This window comes from Myotis nattereri, assembly GCF_964212035.1.
Source record: "Myotis nattereri genome assembly, chromosome: 16".
NCBI classification, from domain to species: domain Eukaryota; kingdom Metazoa; phylum Chordata; class Mammalia; order Chiroptera; family Vespertilionidae; genus Myotis; species Myotis nattereri.
Genome location: NC_138091.1, coordinates 13,566,120 through 13,584,044, shown reverse-complemented (window position 1 = coordinate 13,584,044; position 17,925 = coordinate 13,566,120). Strand labels below are relative to the sequence as shown.

Sequence of the window (17,925 nt, the reverse complement as noted above, 5' to 3'; positions counted from 1 at the left end):
AGTTAATTTGGGGTAAATTTGCTAATCTTTTTTCTAGCCCCTCAGGGTAAAAACTTAGGGTATTATTTTGAGGCTTTCTTTCTAATACCAGCATTTGATGACATAAATTTCCCTTTGAGCAGTGCTTTATTTGCATTCCACAAATTTGATCTGCCTCATTTTCATTATCATTCAGTCTTAAATTTTTTTCTCTTGTGATTTCTTTAATTGGATGGTCATTTAGAAGTATGTTGTTTAATTTCCACATACTTGGTCCTGCTCTGGATATCTTAATGAAATTGATACCTAATCTAATTCCATTGTGGCCCAGAGAGAATACTCTAGAAGATTTCAGTCAGTTGGAATTCACTGAGACTTGTTCCATAACCTAGAATATTGTTTATCTTATTAAATGTCCCTTGTGCACTTGACAATATGTTTATTCTCCCATTGTTGCAAATAGTGTTCCATAGATATCAGTTCAAAGTGGTTGGTAGTATTGTTCTTATCTTTTATATGCTTTCTGATTTTTTTGTCTATTTGTTCTACCGATTACTAAAGATAGAATGTTAAATCTCCACCTGAAATTTTGGATTTGTCTATTTAACCTTTTAGTTCTGACAGATTTTTCATTAAGTGTTTAAAGCTCTGTTAGTAGTTACAAACACGTTTATAATTATTATAACTTCCTGGTGAATTGATCACTGAATTATCATTATAAAATTACCTTTTTATTTCTAATTAGAGGCCCGATGCACAAAATTTGTGCAAGAGTAGGCCTTCCTTCCCCTAGCTGCTGGCACTGGCTTCCCTCTGGTACGTGGGACCCAGGCTTCCCTTGCAGCCCAGCTTCATCCAGAAGGTCATTCAGTCTAATTAGCATATTACACTTTTATTATCTATACTAGTGGCCCGGTGTATGAAATTTGTGCATGGAGTAGGGGGTTCCCTCAGCCCAGCCTGCACCCTCTCCAATCAGGGACCCCTTGGGGGATGTCCGACTACTGATTTAGGCCCAATCACAATCTGGGACTGCTGGCTCCTAACCACTCACCTGCCTCCCTGCCTGATCGGCCAGGAGGCTGTGTACGTGGCAAGGTGTGCGTGGGTGGACAGGGCTGCATGCAAGGCAAGGTGCACGCGGATGAGCGGGGCTGTGCAATTTCGTGCGCTGGGCTTCTAGTTATAGATAATACTCCCTTGCCTTGATGGTTTTTTTTGTGTGTGTGGATTTTCTTTTTGGTAATACTATGGTTTTTCCTTGCAGATTCATTACTTCTACTTTTTGCATTGTCCATCTTTCTCTACTTTCTTACATTCAACCTATGTGCTTCTTTAGATTCCAGTTTCTTCTCTTATAGACAGCACTAGAGGCCCTTGGCCTGGCCTGCAGGATTGGGCCGAAACTGGCTCTACAACATCCCCTGAGGGGTCCCAAATTGTAAGAGGGTGCAGGCCGGGCCGAGGGACCCCACCAGTGCATGATTGGGGCGAGAGAGGGATGCGGGAGGTTGGCCAGCTGGGGAGGAGCCACGGGAGGGCTCCAGGGCATGTTTGGCCCATCTTACTCAGTCCTGATCGGCCAGACCCCAGCAGCAAGCTAACCTACTGGTTGGAGCATCTGCCCTCTGGTGGTCAGTGCACATCATAGCAGCTGGTCGACAGGTAGACTGTCTGCCCCTGGTGGTCAGTGCAATAGGGAGCGGTTGAGCAGCCTTAGCATATCATTAGCATATTACACTTTGATTGGTTGAATGGATGATTGGAGGACCAGACACATAGCATATTAGGCTTTTATTATATAGGATATGGTAGAAACTTGCTTTTCTAAGTCTAAGAACTCTGCCTACTAATTGGAGTATTTAAACTATTACATTCAATGTAGTTTTTGGTATGTATGGATTTAGCTCTACCATTTTGCTATTTGGTTCCTATTTGCTTCATCTCTTTTTGTTTGCTATTCTCACCCACATTAATTGTTGTTATTAATTGTATATTTTTTAGTATTCTATTTTAATTTCTCAATTGCAATTTCAGATTTACCTTGTTGTATTACATTTGTGGTAGTTGTTCTAGGTTTCAGTATGTCTCTTGAACTAATCACAATTAACTTAGAGCAGTGGTTCTCAACCTTGGCTGCACATTAAACTCACCTGGGAATCAGGTGAGGCCCAGAAATCAGGATTTTAAAAAGATTCCCAGGTGATTCTAATGTGCAACCAAGGTTGAGAACCACTGACTTAGAGCTTATAGTTTTCCCATGAAATATAGGAATCTAGCAACATAGCAACATTGTGGTTTAACACACTCCCGCCTCCAATCTTTTAATCATCACTGTTGAGATGTCTGTGTGCGTGTGTGTATGTGTGTGTAAAATAAACCCCACAATAGAGTATTATAATAATATTTTGCTTTAAAAACTCAAGAAAAAAATGTTTCTGGTTTTTATATTTGCTCCCAAACTCATTATTTCTACACTTGTTTTTCCTTTTTTTATTATATATTTTTTGTACACCCAGTGGCCAGATATTATATAACTTAATATGAGATCATCCCCCAAAATCCCACACCCATCCAGCACCACACCTAGTTATTACTATATTGTTGACTATATTCCCTATGCTGTACTTTACATCCCATGAATATTCTATAACAAACAATTTGTACTTCTTAATCCCTTCATCTTTCTCACTCATCCCTCCAACCCCCTCTCATCTAGCAACCGTCAAAATATTCCCTGTATCTATGAGTCTATTTCTGTTCTTGTTTATTTTGTTTGTAGATGCAATTGTTTTTTTTTGTTTTTTTTTTAAGGTTTTCAAAAGTTTATTCTTTCTTCTTCTTCTTCTTTTTTTTTTATATTGCTTAAAGTATTACAAAAAGTGTTACATATGTCTCCTTTTTTTTTCCCCTGCCCTTGACAATCCCCTGGCCTCCCCTACCCCCCAGTGTCTTATGTCCATTGGTTATGCTTATATGCATGCATACAAGTCCTTTGGTTGATCTCTTACCCGACCCCCTCGTGCCCTCCTGCCTTCCCCGGCCTTCCTGCTGTAGTTTGACAGTCTGTTTGAGGCAGCTCTGCCCCTGTATCTATTTTTGTTCATAAGTTTATAATGGTCTCTATTATCCATGAATGAGTGAGATCATGTGGTATGTTTCCTTCATTGACTGGCTTATTTCACTTAGCATAATGCTCTCCAGTTCCATCCATGCCGTTGCAAAGGGTAAGAGTTCCTTCCTTTTTAGAGCAGCATAGTATTCCATCGTGTAGCTATACCACAGTTTTCTAATCCATTCATCTACAGATGGGCACTTAGGCTGTTTCCAGATCTTAGCTATGGTGAATTGTGCTGCTATGAACATAGGGGTGCATATATCCTTTCTGATTGGTGTTTCTGGTTTCCTGGGATATATTCCTAGAAGTGGGATCACAGGGTCAAATGGGATGCAATTGTTGATAGGAATGTATTTATTGCCATTTTATTGTTCATATTTTTATCTTCTTCTTAAAGAATACCCTTTAATATTTCACATAATACTGGTTTGGTGGTGATGAACTCCTTTAACTTTTTGTTGTCTAGGAAGGTCTTTATCTGACCATTAATTCTAAATGATAGCTTTGCTGGTTACAGTAATCTTGCTTGTAGGTCTTTGCTTTTCATCACTTTGAATATTTATTACTACTCCCTTTTGGCCTGCAAGGTTTCTGTCGAGAAAGCAGCTGACAGTCTTATGGGCACTCCCTTGTAGGTAACTAGCTGCCTTTCTCTTACTGCTTTTAAGATTCTCTCTTTTTCTTTAACCTTTGCCATTTTAATTATGCTGTGTCTTGGAGTGAGCTTCTTTGGGTTCATGTTGTTTAGAAGTCTCTGCTTCCTGGACTTGTATGTCTGTTTCCTTCACCAAGTTAGGTAAGTTTTCTGTACTTATTTTTTCAAATAACTTTTCAATTTCTTGCTCTCTCTTCTATTTCCAGCACCCCCATGATGCAAATGCTGGTACCCTTGAAGTTGTCCCAGAGGCTTCTTACACTATCCTTATTTTTTTTAATTCTTTTCCTTTTTGCTGTTCTGATTGGGTGTTTTTTGCTTTCTTATATTCCAAATCACTAATTTGATTCTCAGCTTCATCTAATCTACTGTTGGATTCCCTGTAAATTATTCTTTATTTCATTTAGTTTAACCTTCATTTCTAACTCGTTATTTTTTATGCTTTTGAGGTCCTCACTAAGTTCCTTGAGTATCCTTGTAACCAGTGTTTTGAATTCTGCATCAAGTAGATTACTTATCTCCATTTTGTTCAGTTCTTTTTTTGGAGTTTAGTTCTCTTAATTCATTAGGGACATGTTTCATTTGGGACATGTTTCTTTGTCTCCACATTTTGGCTGCCTCACTGTGCTTATGTCTATGTATTAGGTAGAGCTGCTACATCTGCCAGGCATGGTAGTATGGCCTAATGTAGTAGGTGTCCTATAGGGTCTAGTGGCACAGCCTCCCTGATTATTCCAGCTAGGCACTCAAGGTGCACCCCCATGTGGATTGTATGCCCTCCTGTTATAGTTGAGACTTGATTGCTGTTGGCATGTCAATGGGAGGGAATTACCCCCAGGTACAAGGACTGACTGTGACCACTGGCCACCAACCTCCAACCACCTTAGAGGATCAGTTGTGTAGGGATCTTCTGCACAGAGCAGGACTTACTTCAGCAGGGATCTGGTGCCCACTGAGTCTGCCCTTGAGTGTGTTGCTTATGGAGGTCATTGGGTTGTACTGCTTTGACATGGTCTGAAGCTGTCCACTGGGTGTGCTGGCTCCGGGGCCTCCTGGGAGTTGTAGGCCAAGGTCAGCCACCACCTGTCTTCTGTCCAGGGCCACCAGACATAAACTACAAAGTGATCTGCAGGTGGCTGCTTCTTGTGCTGGGCTTAGAGGTGCCCAGATGAGGCCAAGCTGTGAACCAAGGCTGGGTGCTGTTACTGCTGGGCCTGAGCCACTTAGCTAGAGGTAAAGGGCTCACTGAGGCCAAATGCTGCTCCTTTGAGAGATTTTAGGAAAATCTGAAGCATGAGCCAAGACATGCCATTCATATGGTAAAGCCACTGGAAACAGCTTGGGTGGGCCTGAATGTTGGGTGGGAATCACCAGGGTAGGGCAAACAGTGTGTGCCACGTTGATGGAGTCTCAGAGATGGAGCCTGTCTGCCAGCTCTGTGGGGGAAGGGCTCAGAAAAAGAACAATGGCCTTTGCCAGCACTTCTGTCTAGGAGAAAGCTGCCCCTCCAGCTCTCACCCTGATACCAAACAATTCAGTTTCTCCTGATATCTTTCAATCTTCTGTCCCCATGCTGGACTCAGATGGAGTGAGTTTGTGTAAGTCTGTGTGAAGGCCCTTTAAGAGGAACTGCCTGGGACTCCAGCAGCCTCAGACTTCCCAACCTATACTCCTGCTGGTTTTTACAGCCAGAAGTTATGGGGACTTCTCTTCCTGGGACTGGAACCCTGGGCTGGGGTGCCTGGTGTGGTGCTGTGACCCCTCACTCCTCAGTGGAGACCTCCACAGCCAAGATATCCCTCCTGATTTTTATCCACCACACATGGGTATGGGACCAGCTCCTTCACTCCTCTGCTCCTCCTACCTGACTTTTTATGGCTTCTTCTTTAATTTTATAATTGTAGGACTTTAATTCAGCTCCATTTTAGGCAGTTCTGAATTATGGTTGTTCTGTAGTTTAGTTGTAATCTTGATGTGGATTTGGGAGGAGGTGAGCACCATGTTTACCTACGCTGCCATCTTGGCCAGAAGACTTGTGTGGGTTTTTTTGTAGAATTGAGTTACCATCTTGCAGTTCAGGCCTGCTAATTCTCTCAGTTCTTGTTTATCTGAAAATGTTCTTATTTCACTTTTGTTTTTGAAAGACAGTTTCATTGGATATAGAATTCTGAGTAGAGAGTTTTATTTTTCCTTCAGAAGTCATTTTGTCATATTCTATCCTTAATGTTTCTGATCAGAAGCCAACCATAAGTTGTAGCTTTGTTCCTCTATATGTAATGTATTGTTTCTCTCAGATAATTTTAATAGTGCCTTTTTAAGTGTTTGTATTTTTCCCATTTGAATATGTTGTGCCTAGATAGGCTTTTTTTATATTTATCTTGCTTAGAGGTTGTGAGCTTTCTGAACTGTTTTTTTTAAAACCAAATTTGGGAAGTTTTTAATCAAATGATGACATTGTCTGCTAATTCAAACCTCTATTTTATTTTCATTTTCTGTCTTTTTCTTTAATGCAACAGATGTTTATTTTTATTTCACATAAAATAAGAATTGGTATGGAAGCTATTCTCTGACTTTTCTCTTAGTGAATTTCACTCTTGGTTAAATGTCACACTTTCCTGCTTGTTTGCATGTCTAACAATTTGTTATTATGTTCTAGTCATGTTGGGTGCCACTTTAGAATCTGAGTGTTATTTTCCTTAAAGGGTTTGAGCTTTTCTTTTGGCAGGCAGTTAACTTATTGGTGGGTCAGCTTGATCCCGTGGAAGCTCAATTTTAAGCTTTGTTAGGGAGACTCTAAAGAAGCCTTTCTCTAGAACTGAGCAGCTCAAATCATAAAGCATCACAGTTCTGGGGTCTCCAGTGAATTCCTGGTTACATGCAAGGTCTTTTCATCATTTCTGATAGTATATGAACATCTTCTAGCACTATCTGACCTACACGATCTCCATTTAGAATCCCCAGTAACTGTTCTCTGCCAGGCCTTGCAGAGCCTTGCCCTAAATATGTACAGCTTCATATTCAAAGACTCAAGAGGACTCAGCAATATCAGCGGCCCCACACCCCAGTTTCTGTCTTTTCTCCCAGCAGGAAGGATGCTGTAATTGAGATCACTTTCCCATGTCACGGTTTGGAAAGTGCCTGTAGGTAGAAAGCCAGTTGTTTTAAAGCTCACCTTGAGCACTTTCCTTTTCTCAAGGATCACATCCCTGTACTGCCCATTAGCCAGTTGTCCAGAACAATTGTTTTTTTGTATGTCCCGTGAGAAAGATGTTTGTAGCAGAAGGGCAGGGCTCACCTCATTCCTCGGTCTTGGCTAGGATCAGAAACATGAGCTATTTCTTTTTAGTTCACAGATAATTCCAACAAGTTGCTCCTTAGACCCTAGGAGACTTGAGGTAGAGAGGTTAAAAGTACAGAGAGCTATATTGATAGCGTGATATCAGGAAGGAGATAGAACAACTATACAAAGCAGTCATAAAAACGGAAAGTTTTCAAATATAGAAGCAAACATACCCATCTTAATAATATCTGAGAGCAATACTATATTGTCACCATGTTATGATTTATGTGATGATGACCTTTGTCATTAAGAAAATCTTAAATGTGCTTAGGAAATAAACATGTAGGTGAGTCATTTTAGAAATTTTAGAATTTTATTAGTCAAAAACAGGATCATGAGTTTTTTTTTAATTCAGGGAAATTTACTACATATGAATGTTTGTGAAGTGTTGTGGGTCAGCTAGAAAATTTACTTCTGCAAAGTATTTACAACTTTCATTGAAGATATTAGAGAAAGGGAAAGTTGTTTTAAAAAGGCTTAATGATGAAAATGATGAAGAGTAAATGCCATACCAGCAGGAGAAAGAGAGAGAGAGAGAGAGAGAGAGAGAGAGAGAGAGAGAGAGAGAGAACAAATGTGTATTCATTTATGTGTGAATATTTTCTAAATCACTCAATATACCAAAGATTTTTTGTTAATATTAAATGCCAACAGAAAACACTCCAGCTCATTTCCAAGGATTATATAGGAAATGCTTTATTGTCTGGTCCTGAAATTTGTCATAAGCCTTGAATCATAATAATACCCTCTACCCTGAGTACTCCTTCCTTGACATGCCCTACCTTCTGCTTTGATGCAGCTTTCTCCACAGTAAGAACATCAATGAAGCACGCATGGCAACCATCAGCGTGCCTGCTGAGGAGGTGTCTGATGCAGTCCTCCCCCGAGGCAGGATGAGACATACTCCCTTATGCTCCTTTCAGTCAGTCAGTCAGTGGCTGTTCCCATCAGATAGAATGAATTTGATATGCGTATAATAGCAATTCTTCACAAGAATGTTTTTTTTCTCCATGTGTTACTTATCTCCATTTCCCTTAGTGATTATCAGAACTTCCATAGTATTAAACATGGTTTACATCATTTCTTTATTTTTTAGGAAAACTTGGATCTTTTCTCAGCAGACCCCACCTCTGATATTTGGAAGACTTACGTTGACTACATTGATGATATGTTGCTGGATGGATTCTTTCTTGCCATTGAGTGCTCCCTCAAGTACCTCCTGGAAAACACTGGTATTTCCTGGCTTATGCATGTGGGTTGTTACTGAAATGATAACAGGAATAGCACCTGTGGAGTTACTGTGAAGTGCAATTGAGTGCTTTGTGACCTTTCCCAAAAAGACTGTGAACATTTTGTGAATTACACACAATAAAATAGCAAAGTATTGAGCTTCTAAATTGTTCAAAAAGAAGAGACTTTGCTCTATCTAAAAGTCAGATGATAAACCAGGCTCCAAGATAGCGAAGTGCAAAAGGGAGAACATACAAGCTAATTCCATCGAAATCAAGGTACAGCAGAGGAGTGACTAAGTTGGAATGCCTGGAAGCACATTAGTAAAGGCAGTTGGGCAGGACTCCACTCGTGGCAATGGGAGGGGACATGCTGTGCCTTCAAGCGTAGTGTACTCTAGCGCTGTAGCTTTTTGGAAACTCAGGGAGGTTGTAGTAGCTGGGTTGAGTGGAAGATTTTCTCTGTGAAAAGGAATCAGACAAGAAACCGGGGATGAGGCAGCTTTCAGAAGGAAAAGGAATGTTAAGAAGGTAATGGGCATTCTTCGAAGCTGTTAAAAAATAGCTAAGGGCTTCGAATTTATGGCAGGTACTCTGGGTTAAGGTGCACAGAATCAAGTACATATATTATAGTAAGAACTAACTGTGGTCAGTAAGTGATGGGATGGAGAGGGCAGAACAGGTCAGGGATGAAGCTGAATTAAACCTTTTACATCTGGTAGATTCTGAGGAGGGTCCTATTGAAGGACTTGTCAAAATGGAAAGGCAGAGGTGAATAGTTGAGTCAGAAGATGAAGGTGAGATGAGACTTCAAGATGTCAAGTCCAACCCAAGGAATGAAATCAAATGCAGAGTTAAAATAGGCAGGCCAAGATCAGTGTCCAGACCCCCCCCCCTCCCCCCCCCCCCCATGCAGAAGGCCACATGCAAGCCTCTCGGCTGAGATAGAGGAGCAAGGCCCGGTGCTGGGTGTAGTTTAATCAGGCACCTCCCCCCTCTCCTCACCTGTGGTCTTTGTTGGTGGTGAGACTGAGGTCAAAGGTGTTTGCTTGCAGGGTGCAGAGGTGCCCCAAATCAGTGAAATGCTGTGGCAGGAAATGGGAGGCAGATCACCTTCTAGGGCCTGGAGCGAGTAGCCAGTGAGGCATGGTGATAGACACTGAGATTGGAGCTCTGGTTCCAAGGGACCAGGGCCGACAGTGCTCACCTCAGTGTACTGACCTCTGGTCTCTCATCCTTCTCGAAGGTTTGGGAAGATGCCTCCATCACACTCAAGTGCAGGAGGTACTCGGGAGATGGCCCCGAAATGTAGTGACTCACTTTTGACCACTAGCTCTCCTGTTGAACTGTCTGAGGTGTCAGTTGTCCTCCTGTGAGAAGGAGAGAGTGGGGCCAAGGGGATGGAGAGAGTAGATGGTAGTGTTTCCCAAGATTTTCTCTATGGAAATGGGGGGAAGGGTTACACATTTTCTTCATGATGTAACCTGAAGGAGCTAGATTTAGCAGCTGCCTGAGCTGAGGCGCTACTGATAAAATTTAAGAGGCTCTGGTGAAGGTGAAGGAGCTAACGAGTGGCCTCTGAAGAAGAAAATCACTGTGACCCTTTGCAGTAGCCCAGCTGGACAGCTTGGTTTCTCTGGGCCGCTTCTACCTTCCCTTGTTTGACAAGCAAATGCCCTTCCCACGCCTTGGTCTGGCCTCCCAGTCACTTCACAGAATGTAAACCCTGCCTTGGTTACATTCTACCCACTCTATCCAGAAATGTTCTTCCCTGCTTGTCTCTCAAAGGGATTTACTCATACCAAGGGTGTGGCACTGCCAAGGCCATCTGGTTTATATGGCCATTATGTTGGCATTGCATCTATTAGAGGGGTGCGGTTCTCATGACAGCATGTGGGGCAAAAATCTCATCTGCTCAAAATATTCTTGAAAGTCTTTTAAAGCCTTTAAACTACAAGGTGTCCCCCCCAAATGTATACACACTTTAACAGCTGGTAGCTCAATTTTGAAAAAGAAATGTGTTTTAATAAACACTTCCTTTATAATTATTCAACGTGTGTGTATACATTTTGCGGGGAACACTCTATATATGCAACCTGGCCTACTAAATTATAGGTATCTAATGCATGTAGGGATGCAGAATATATCATGACTACATGCACAAAGCATAATCTCAAAGGCTTAAAAAAATACTTTTCTATGATATTAGCATAATTACTATGATATTGGTAAACTTGCATTCCCTTAAGTTAAATATGCATTTTATGGGATACTCCTAAGTCCAATCATGCAAATTTATCATTCCTGAAGTTTTGAGGGCAAGACCCTAGTTTCACATATCTTTGAAGACCCCATACCTTTTTAGTTAATGAGAATGGCTAAGCTATGATAACAAAACTTCATCCTAAGTATTAGTCCAAAGTGAGTACCCCAGGTTGGTGGGCAAGTTCCATCCCTCCTGCGATTCCATCACTCACTGTTGTGTCAGCTGGCTCACCGCCACACCCAGGCTCTAGCCGGTGGGAGGCGCAGAGGAGGCTCACCTGCTGTCTCGAAGGCCCTGGCCCAGAAGTAGACACCCACCACTTCTTCCCACATTCCACTGGTGACAAACCACGTTGCCACCCCTAACTGTGAGCTGGGAAATGCCACATGCACAGTTATACCTCCATTTCTGGGAAAGAAGGAGATAATAAATTTCACTGAGTTGTCTCTGCTGCCCACAGTATCTACCACATAACAGTCTCCTAAATATTTCTACAATCAAAAAGAGATATGCATATAAGTGGTTATTGATCAAAGTTGAAACTTTTATCTTGTATTTGGAACATCTTACTCATGTTGTACTTTGACTTAAATTGAGCAAGGCAAGTTGTCTAGCAAGTACTCAGGGATTTTTAAATTACTTATACTATTTTAAAAAATGTATCACTCTAGGACTACAGAATTAAGATAAGTTCTGTTTTATAGACAGAAAGCCGAGCAGGCAGAATTGTAATGACTCTGCTTTTCGTGTCTGTACAAGCATGGACAAGCATACCCCGCTCCCCTAGCCCTAGGGGCTGCCAATGGTATTGTCTGGTTTGCGCCAAGAAGAAATCAGACGCTTCCAAAAATTGGCTTTGCAAAATCAACCTCTGCTCACCCAGGGGCTCTCTTGCCTCCCCGGAGGCGTCTGCGAATGTGGCAGGGGACTGGCTTGCATTGCTCAGTCTCTGGGATGTGCTGTCTGAGGACAAGGAGAGCAAATGTTTGGCCAAGCCCCGGACAGCAGCACAGAATCGGCCTGTTCAAAATGCCACCGGCCCCCCTGCTGGCCCACAGTTAGACTGTCACCCTCCCCTTCCTGCGTGTCAGCAAATTTTACATTTCCATCTTCTGTACCCCAACAGCTCATCTAAATGAAAGAAGCGCTCATTTTTAAAATGGTTTTGCCCATTGTTGTCCTTGTTTTTCAGAATGTAAGGCAGGACTCAACCCGATATTTGAAGCACAGCTGTGCTTGGCAGTCCCAGAACTGGTTTTCTCCCCATCCCTGGAGTCTGGAGTGAAGGGTGGCTTCTATGACATGGTTGAGGGGCTTGTCACCAGCATTTTTAGAATATCATCTTTGGTGCCACGGCTTTCCCCACAGACCAGCTCTCCTCACTATCAGGTACAGGATCTGCGCCCACCCTGCCTTTCAGCCAGCTCCGGGGCCTCCTGCAAGCGCTGGTGTGACGCCTGCTGTGGTCTCTCCCCAGGCTGACATGGAAGGCCTGGCCGACTTGGCGAGGATGCGGAGCGTGCTCATGGAGAGAGTGCAGAGCATGATGGCCCTGTGCTGCAGCTACCGAGACACCTTCAGCCAGTATTCCTACCTGTACGTGGAGGACCGGAGGGAGATCCTGGGTCAGTTTCTGCTGTATGGGCACGTCCCCACCCCCGAGGAGATCGAGGCCCACGAAGAAGATGGCATCCCGGAGAACCCGCCCCTCCTGCATCAGTTCCAAGCCCAGATCGATTCCTACGAGCAGCTCTATGGAGAGGTGTGCAGGCTGGAACCCGTCAAGGTGTTTGACAGCTGGATGAAGATCGACGTGCGGCCCTTCAAAGCGTCTCTGCTGAACATAATTAAGAGGTGGAGCCTCATGTTCAAGCAGCATCTTGTTGACTATGTCACTAACAGGTAACATGGTTGTCGCAGCTCTCCTCCAGCACCCCGGCTGTGGGGAGCACCTTGCTTTCAGTTGTCTTCGTTTTTCTGCCATGAGGTCATTGGTTATGTGGATTAAAACAGCTGGTTGGAGGCTCCAGGCTTTTGATGATCGCTTTAGTCCTGCCCTTTCTTTTGTTCACCAGACGTGACCTCTTTTTATTATTTTCCATTTGGTGCTGAGGGTGTGAGAGGCGCTCAGTAAGGGGTGGATGATGCTCAATACAAGCCTAGCAGATCCAACCTCCCGTCACCACTCTGACTGTGAAGGCTCGTTAAGCCTGAGAGGCAGAGGGGTCTAATGAGCCTCATATTTTATTTCTACCACTTACCCCTTGGTTCAGATCATCCATGCAATGTGGAAGTCATGAAATCACCACACTCCTGATGCCTTTGTCTGCCACTCTAGCCTTGCCACAGGTTGGCTCTGAAATTCTGTCCCGCCATGGACCTAGGCCTAGTACCAGACTCTCTACATCAGAGCATCACCCTCTAGATAAACCAGCAAGTTGGATAGCATTCTGACAGTCACTTCACTATAGTCTTGTCCTCACAGATCCACCACAGAGTTTTAATTCCCACCCTTTCCCACAGAATCCTGTGGGTGCCACAGTCCCCCCATTCAGCCATCAGCCTTTGGTGCCAGCAGATGCTATAGGGCAGCTGACCTGACAGGCTTCCTCTTTGTTATATTACCTCTTTATTATATTCTTTTATAATAAGACTAGAGGCCCGGTGCCCAGTGCATGAAATTCATGCACTGGTGTGGGGGGAGGTGTCCCTCAGCCCAGCCTGCACCCTCTCCAATCTGGGACCCCTTGGGGGATGTCCGACTGCCCGTTTAGGCCCAATCCCACCAGGCAGTCAGACATTTCTCTCACAATCCAGGCCTGCTGGCTCCCAACCATTCGCCTGCCTGCCTGCCTGCCTGCCTGATTGCCCCTAACTGCTCCCCTGCCAGCCCGATTGCCCCCAGCTGCCCTCCCCTGGTGGCCCGATCACCCCCAACTGCCCTTCCCTGCCAGCTTAGTCACCCTCAACTGCTCTCCCCTGCTGGCCTGTTCGCCCCCAACTGCACTCCCCTGCTGGCCATCTTATGGTGGCCATCTGTGATGACATGGGCATGGCCATCTTGTGACCACATGGGGGCGGCCATCTTGTGCAAGGATGAGACAGTCAGTTTGCATATTACCTCTTTATTATATAGGATAGTAATCTAAAGAGTGAACAGGTTCCCTGAGTTCTGGGAGCATCTCTAACAGATTAATTGAATGCAGGGAGGAGGTTGTTGAAACCTCTGTCTGTAGCTGGTCAGTCAGTGACAACCAGAGTTACACCTGGTGTCTGAAGAGGATGGGGCAGTCTTTGAGGACTAGCCCTTAACCTGTGGAATCTGATGCTTTCTCCAGGTAGACAGTTCCAGAATTGATTTGAATAATAGGACAAATAGCTGGTGTTGGAGAATTGCTTGGTGGTGTGGGAAACTTGCCCCACCCCCACACACACACATACACTCACACACACACATTGGAATTGGTACTAGAATTCTAGTAGCTGCCATAAAAAAAATAAATAACACACACTGGGTGGCCTAAACAACAGGAATTTATTTCTCACAGTTTTAGAAGCTAGGAAGTCCATGATCAATATGTCAGCTGATGTGATTCCTGGTGCAAGGTAGCTTTCTGGATTGCAGACAACTGCCTTCTCATTGTATCCTCATATGGCCTTCCCTCAGGGGAGAGAGAGAGAGGGAGAAGAGAGAGAGAGAGAGAGAGAGAGAGAGAGAGAGAGAGAGAGAGAGAGAAGAGAGAGAAGAGAGAGAAGAGAGAGAAGAGAGAGAGAGATCTTCTTTTTATAAGGCCACTACTTTTTATGAGGGCCCCACCTACCTTCTTGACCTCATCTAACCCTAATTACCTTCCAAAAGGCCCACCTCCAAATATCATCACATTGGAGGTTAAGGCTTCAACATATGAATTTGTGGGGACACATTCAGTTCATAACATCATCTAAACTCTCATTTCCATTCAGCTCTTTATGTCCTAATCTGACTCAACCCCTGCCCTTGCCCTTGCAAAGCCTTCCCCCATGCCCTTCCTCTAGACTTCAGGTCTTTCATCAGCAAATGCTCACTGTTTTCTTCATTTTCTATTTTCACTAATTGAAACCCAGCCCTCTCCAGGGGACACTGCTTCCCTTGTATCCCTCCCAAGCAGGGGCTGATTTTTCTCCTGTACCCCTCTTAGCACTGGGCCTGGAGGTAGATGAGATAGTCTTGCTCTTCAGTGTTTATTCCAGGCCATTTCACCGTCTCTTCTTTCAGAATCCTCAGCTCCCCTGGAGCAAATGCTACCAGACAGTACCACTGCCACTTGTCTGTGCACAGTCATTCTTCCCCATCCCTGCAGAGCTGATCCCCTGGCTCACCCTTCTGCTGATAATCATCCTCAGTGACCCAACAGCCTCACCGCCTCCATTCTCTCTCCAATGCCCTTTCCCTCCACCATACCTCTGTGACCTAATTCCATCTTGCATCTTAATGGGGCAGAAGGAAAGAGGTGGAAGTAATTGTTCTCCCCTCAAAATCTCAGGTTTAAGTATTCCATTCTCTACCATCACCTGGCATCTTTCCAACTCACTTCCTTGGAAACCCTGCCAGGAAACGTTCTCCAGACCCATCAGGATTCCAACCCATTGGCCCTATGCTTTCTCAGTGTTTGCCCCCTTGCTCACCTTTCCCACCCCCGCCTTGTAAAACCTTGACTCTAAACTCAGTGCTCCCCACCTGCACCTGAGCAACTCATCCTTAATGAAGGAAAACAAACCATTCTTCTGCCAAATCTCATGTATAAACATAGCATCCATCACATCCTGCACATTTCCATGAATACTTCAATTCTCTGACTCCCTTTTCCTCTGTCTCCTCAAACCTCAAATATCCTTTCTGCCCTTATAACGCTGCCTTTCATTCACTGAGAAATTAGAAGCAATTATAGGAGAACTATCTCCCTTTTGCATCTAAAAATCTACCATCTTACTTGCATTTTTAGCCATACATTCAACTCCCTTAGCTGTTTCTGTGGATAAATTATCCCTGCTTTTCTAAGCCCATCCTGTTTTCTCTCATTACTCAAGGTCTTACCTCCTTAAATATTCCCTATCAATATTCAACAGCATGCAGCTGTATTGTCATAGCTGCCATCTTTTTAAAAAGAAAGAAAGAACATGGCCCCATGAGTCCTTCCAGCCACACCACCATTTTTTGTGTGGCCTCCGTCACAGAAAAACTCAAAGATCTCTCTATATTTGATTCTTTTACTTCTTCATCCATTGTCTCTCTACAAACAGTTTTATTATGAAATATAGCACTCATATAATTTAGAGAAGAATATTACAACAAATACTTGTATTTGCCTTATCCAGCTAAGAAACAGATCATTGGCTATATTTTAAAATTCCCTTAAACACTTCTCCCTGATCAAATCCCTCTCCCCCTCCCTGCCAGATGTTACCCCTACACTAAATGTGATATGATCCTTCTCATGCTTTTCTTCATGGCTTTATATATAATATCACGTACATATATACATGTGTGTACATGCACACATATACATATAGGCACATAGTATATACTAGTATACATATATAGATTTGCATTTTAAAACATTTTGAAAATGAAGCAGTATTTCCTATTATGTATTTTTCTGTGTCCTATCTCTTTCATTCAGCATTACATTTAAGATCCACTCATGTTTGGAGTAAAGCAATGAATTCATTTTCACTGCTGTAATACTCCATCATATGAATATATCACAACTTATATATCCAGTCTGTGGTTGGTGAGCATGTGAGTTGTTTCAGCTGATTTTGCTAATATCGACCATGTTGCTATGAGAACTCTTAATATATGCATCATGGTGTACATGGGCAAACATTCCAATGCTTAAGAGAGGAATTGCCGAGTCAAAGAGAATGCATATGATGCCAACTCTCTCCAAGGTAGAGCAGCCAGTTATAACAATTCCTGTAGCCCCACATTCTCAACACTTTGTGGTATGGACAGACTGTTTAATGCTGGCTATTTTTTTAGTGGCATCTTATTGTGGAAAATATTTTGCATTATTCTGATCATGACTGGAGTGGCTCATCTTTTTATGTTTTTAGTGAGTTATTATATTTCTCCTTTTGTGCCTATTCATAGCTCTTGCCCATTTTTTATTGGACTTTATTTTCCCCTCTTTGATATTTAGAAGTCACTTACATATTCGATATCTAATCCTTTGTTCTTTGTATAGATTGCAACTACAGTCTCCCATTATGTGGCTTGGCTTTCCATTGCATTTAGGGTGTATCTTGAGAGCAGTTCTTCATTTTAATGTAGCCAACTGTGTCTCTCTTTTCCTTTATGTTGTTCTCTTTTGCCTTGTTAAATAAATCCTTTCTTGCCCTGAGATCCTAAAGATATTCTCCTATATTTTCTCCTAAAAGTTTTATAACTTTGTCTTTCACAGTAAGTAGCCCCTTGTCTATTGCTACATTAACACAACACAGTCCTAATTACTGTAACTCAATAATAAATGTTGATATCTGGCAGCACCAGTCCCCATCTTATTCATTTTTATTAAGATTGTCTATAAATTTTTGCCCTTGCTATTTTACATAAATTTTAAGATCAGTTTTGTTAAAGAAAAAAGTGTGTGGGGATTTTGATTGCAGTGACTATAAATCAATTTGAGGAGAATTGTCATTTTTATTGTATTGAGTATTTCTATTCAAGAGCATGTCCTCTCTATTTATCAGTCTTTTAAAATGTATTTCAATAAAATTTTGTAATTGTTACCTTTAAAATATTTTCATGCCTTTGCCAAGATTTATTCCTTGGTATTTTATTTTTTAGCCCCTAGTATAAATAATATTTTAAAATCATATTTTCTGTGGAAATGGAATTGATTTTTGTATCTTGATTTTGTATCAAACAGCTTTGCTAAATTAAGTTATTAATTCTAATAATTTATCTGTGTACTCATTTCGGTTTGCTGTATACTTAGTCATCATCTATCAATTTATGATGGTTTTATATCTTCCTTCTCAGTCTTTTTTAAAATGTATTTTATCTCTATTTCTTATATAACCACACTGCCTAAGACTTTCAGTCCAATATTGCATAAAGTGGTGATGATGAGTACCCTTGCCTTGTCCCTAATCCTCTTTATCTGATTAAAGAAGTTCCCTATTATTAATCTGTTAAGAGGATTTAGCATAAAGAGATACAACATTTTATCAAGTACTTTTTCTAATTTCATTAAGATAATTATATTTTTCACATCAAAATGTTAAAGTGGTGAATACAGTTTTTGTTTTCTACTACTAACCCAGCCTAGCGTTACTGAGCTAAGCCCAACACAA

General features: G+C 42.3%; 1 protein-coding gene across 1 annotated transcript in view; it reads left to right on the top strand.

The window, feature by feature from the left end:
- DNAH9 (dynein axonemal heavy chain 9) overlaps positions 1-17,925 on the top strand; it is a gene marked incomplete at its 5' end in the record, with an annotated part of 338,080 nt that overhangs the window by 48,673 nt on the left and 271,482 nt on the right. Inside the window, 3 exons of the mRNA XM_081109536.1 lie at positions 8,189-8,324; positions 11,780-11,976; positions 12,065-12,489. Coding sequence (XP_080965662.1) covers positions 8,189-8,324; positions 11,780-11,976; positions 12,065-12,489 — 758 coding nt within the window. The remainder of the gene's footprint in view (positions 1-8,188; positions 8,325-11,779; positions 11,977-12,064; positions 12,490-17,925) is intronic.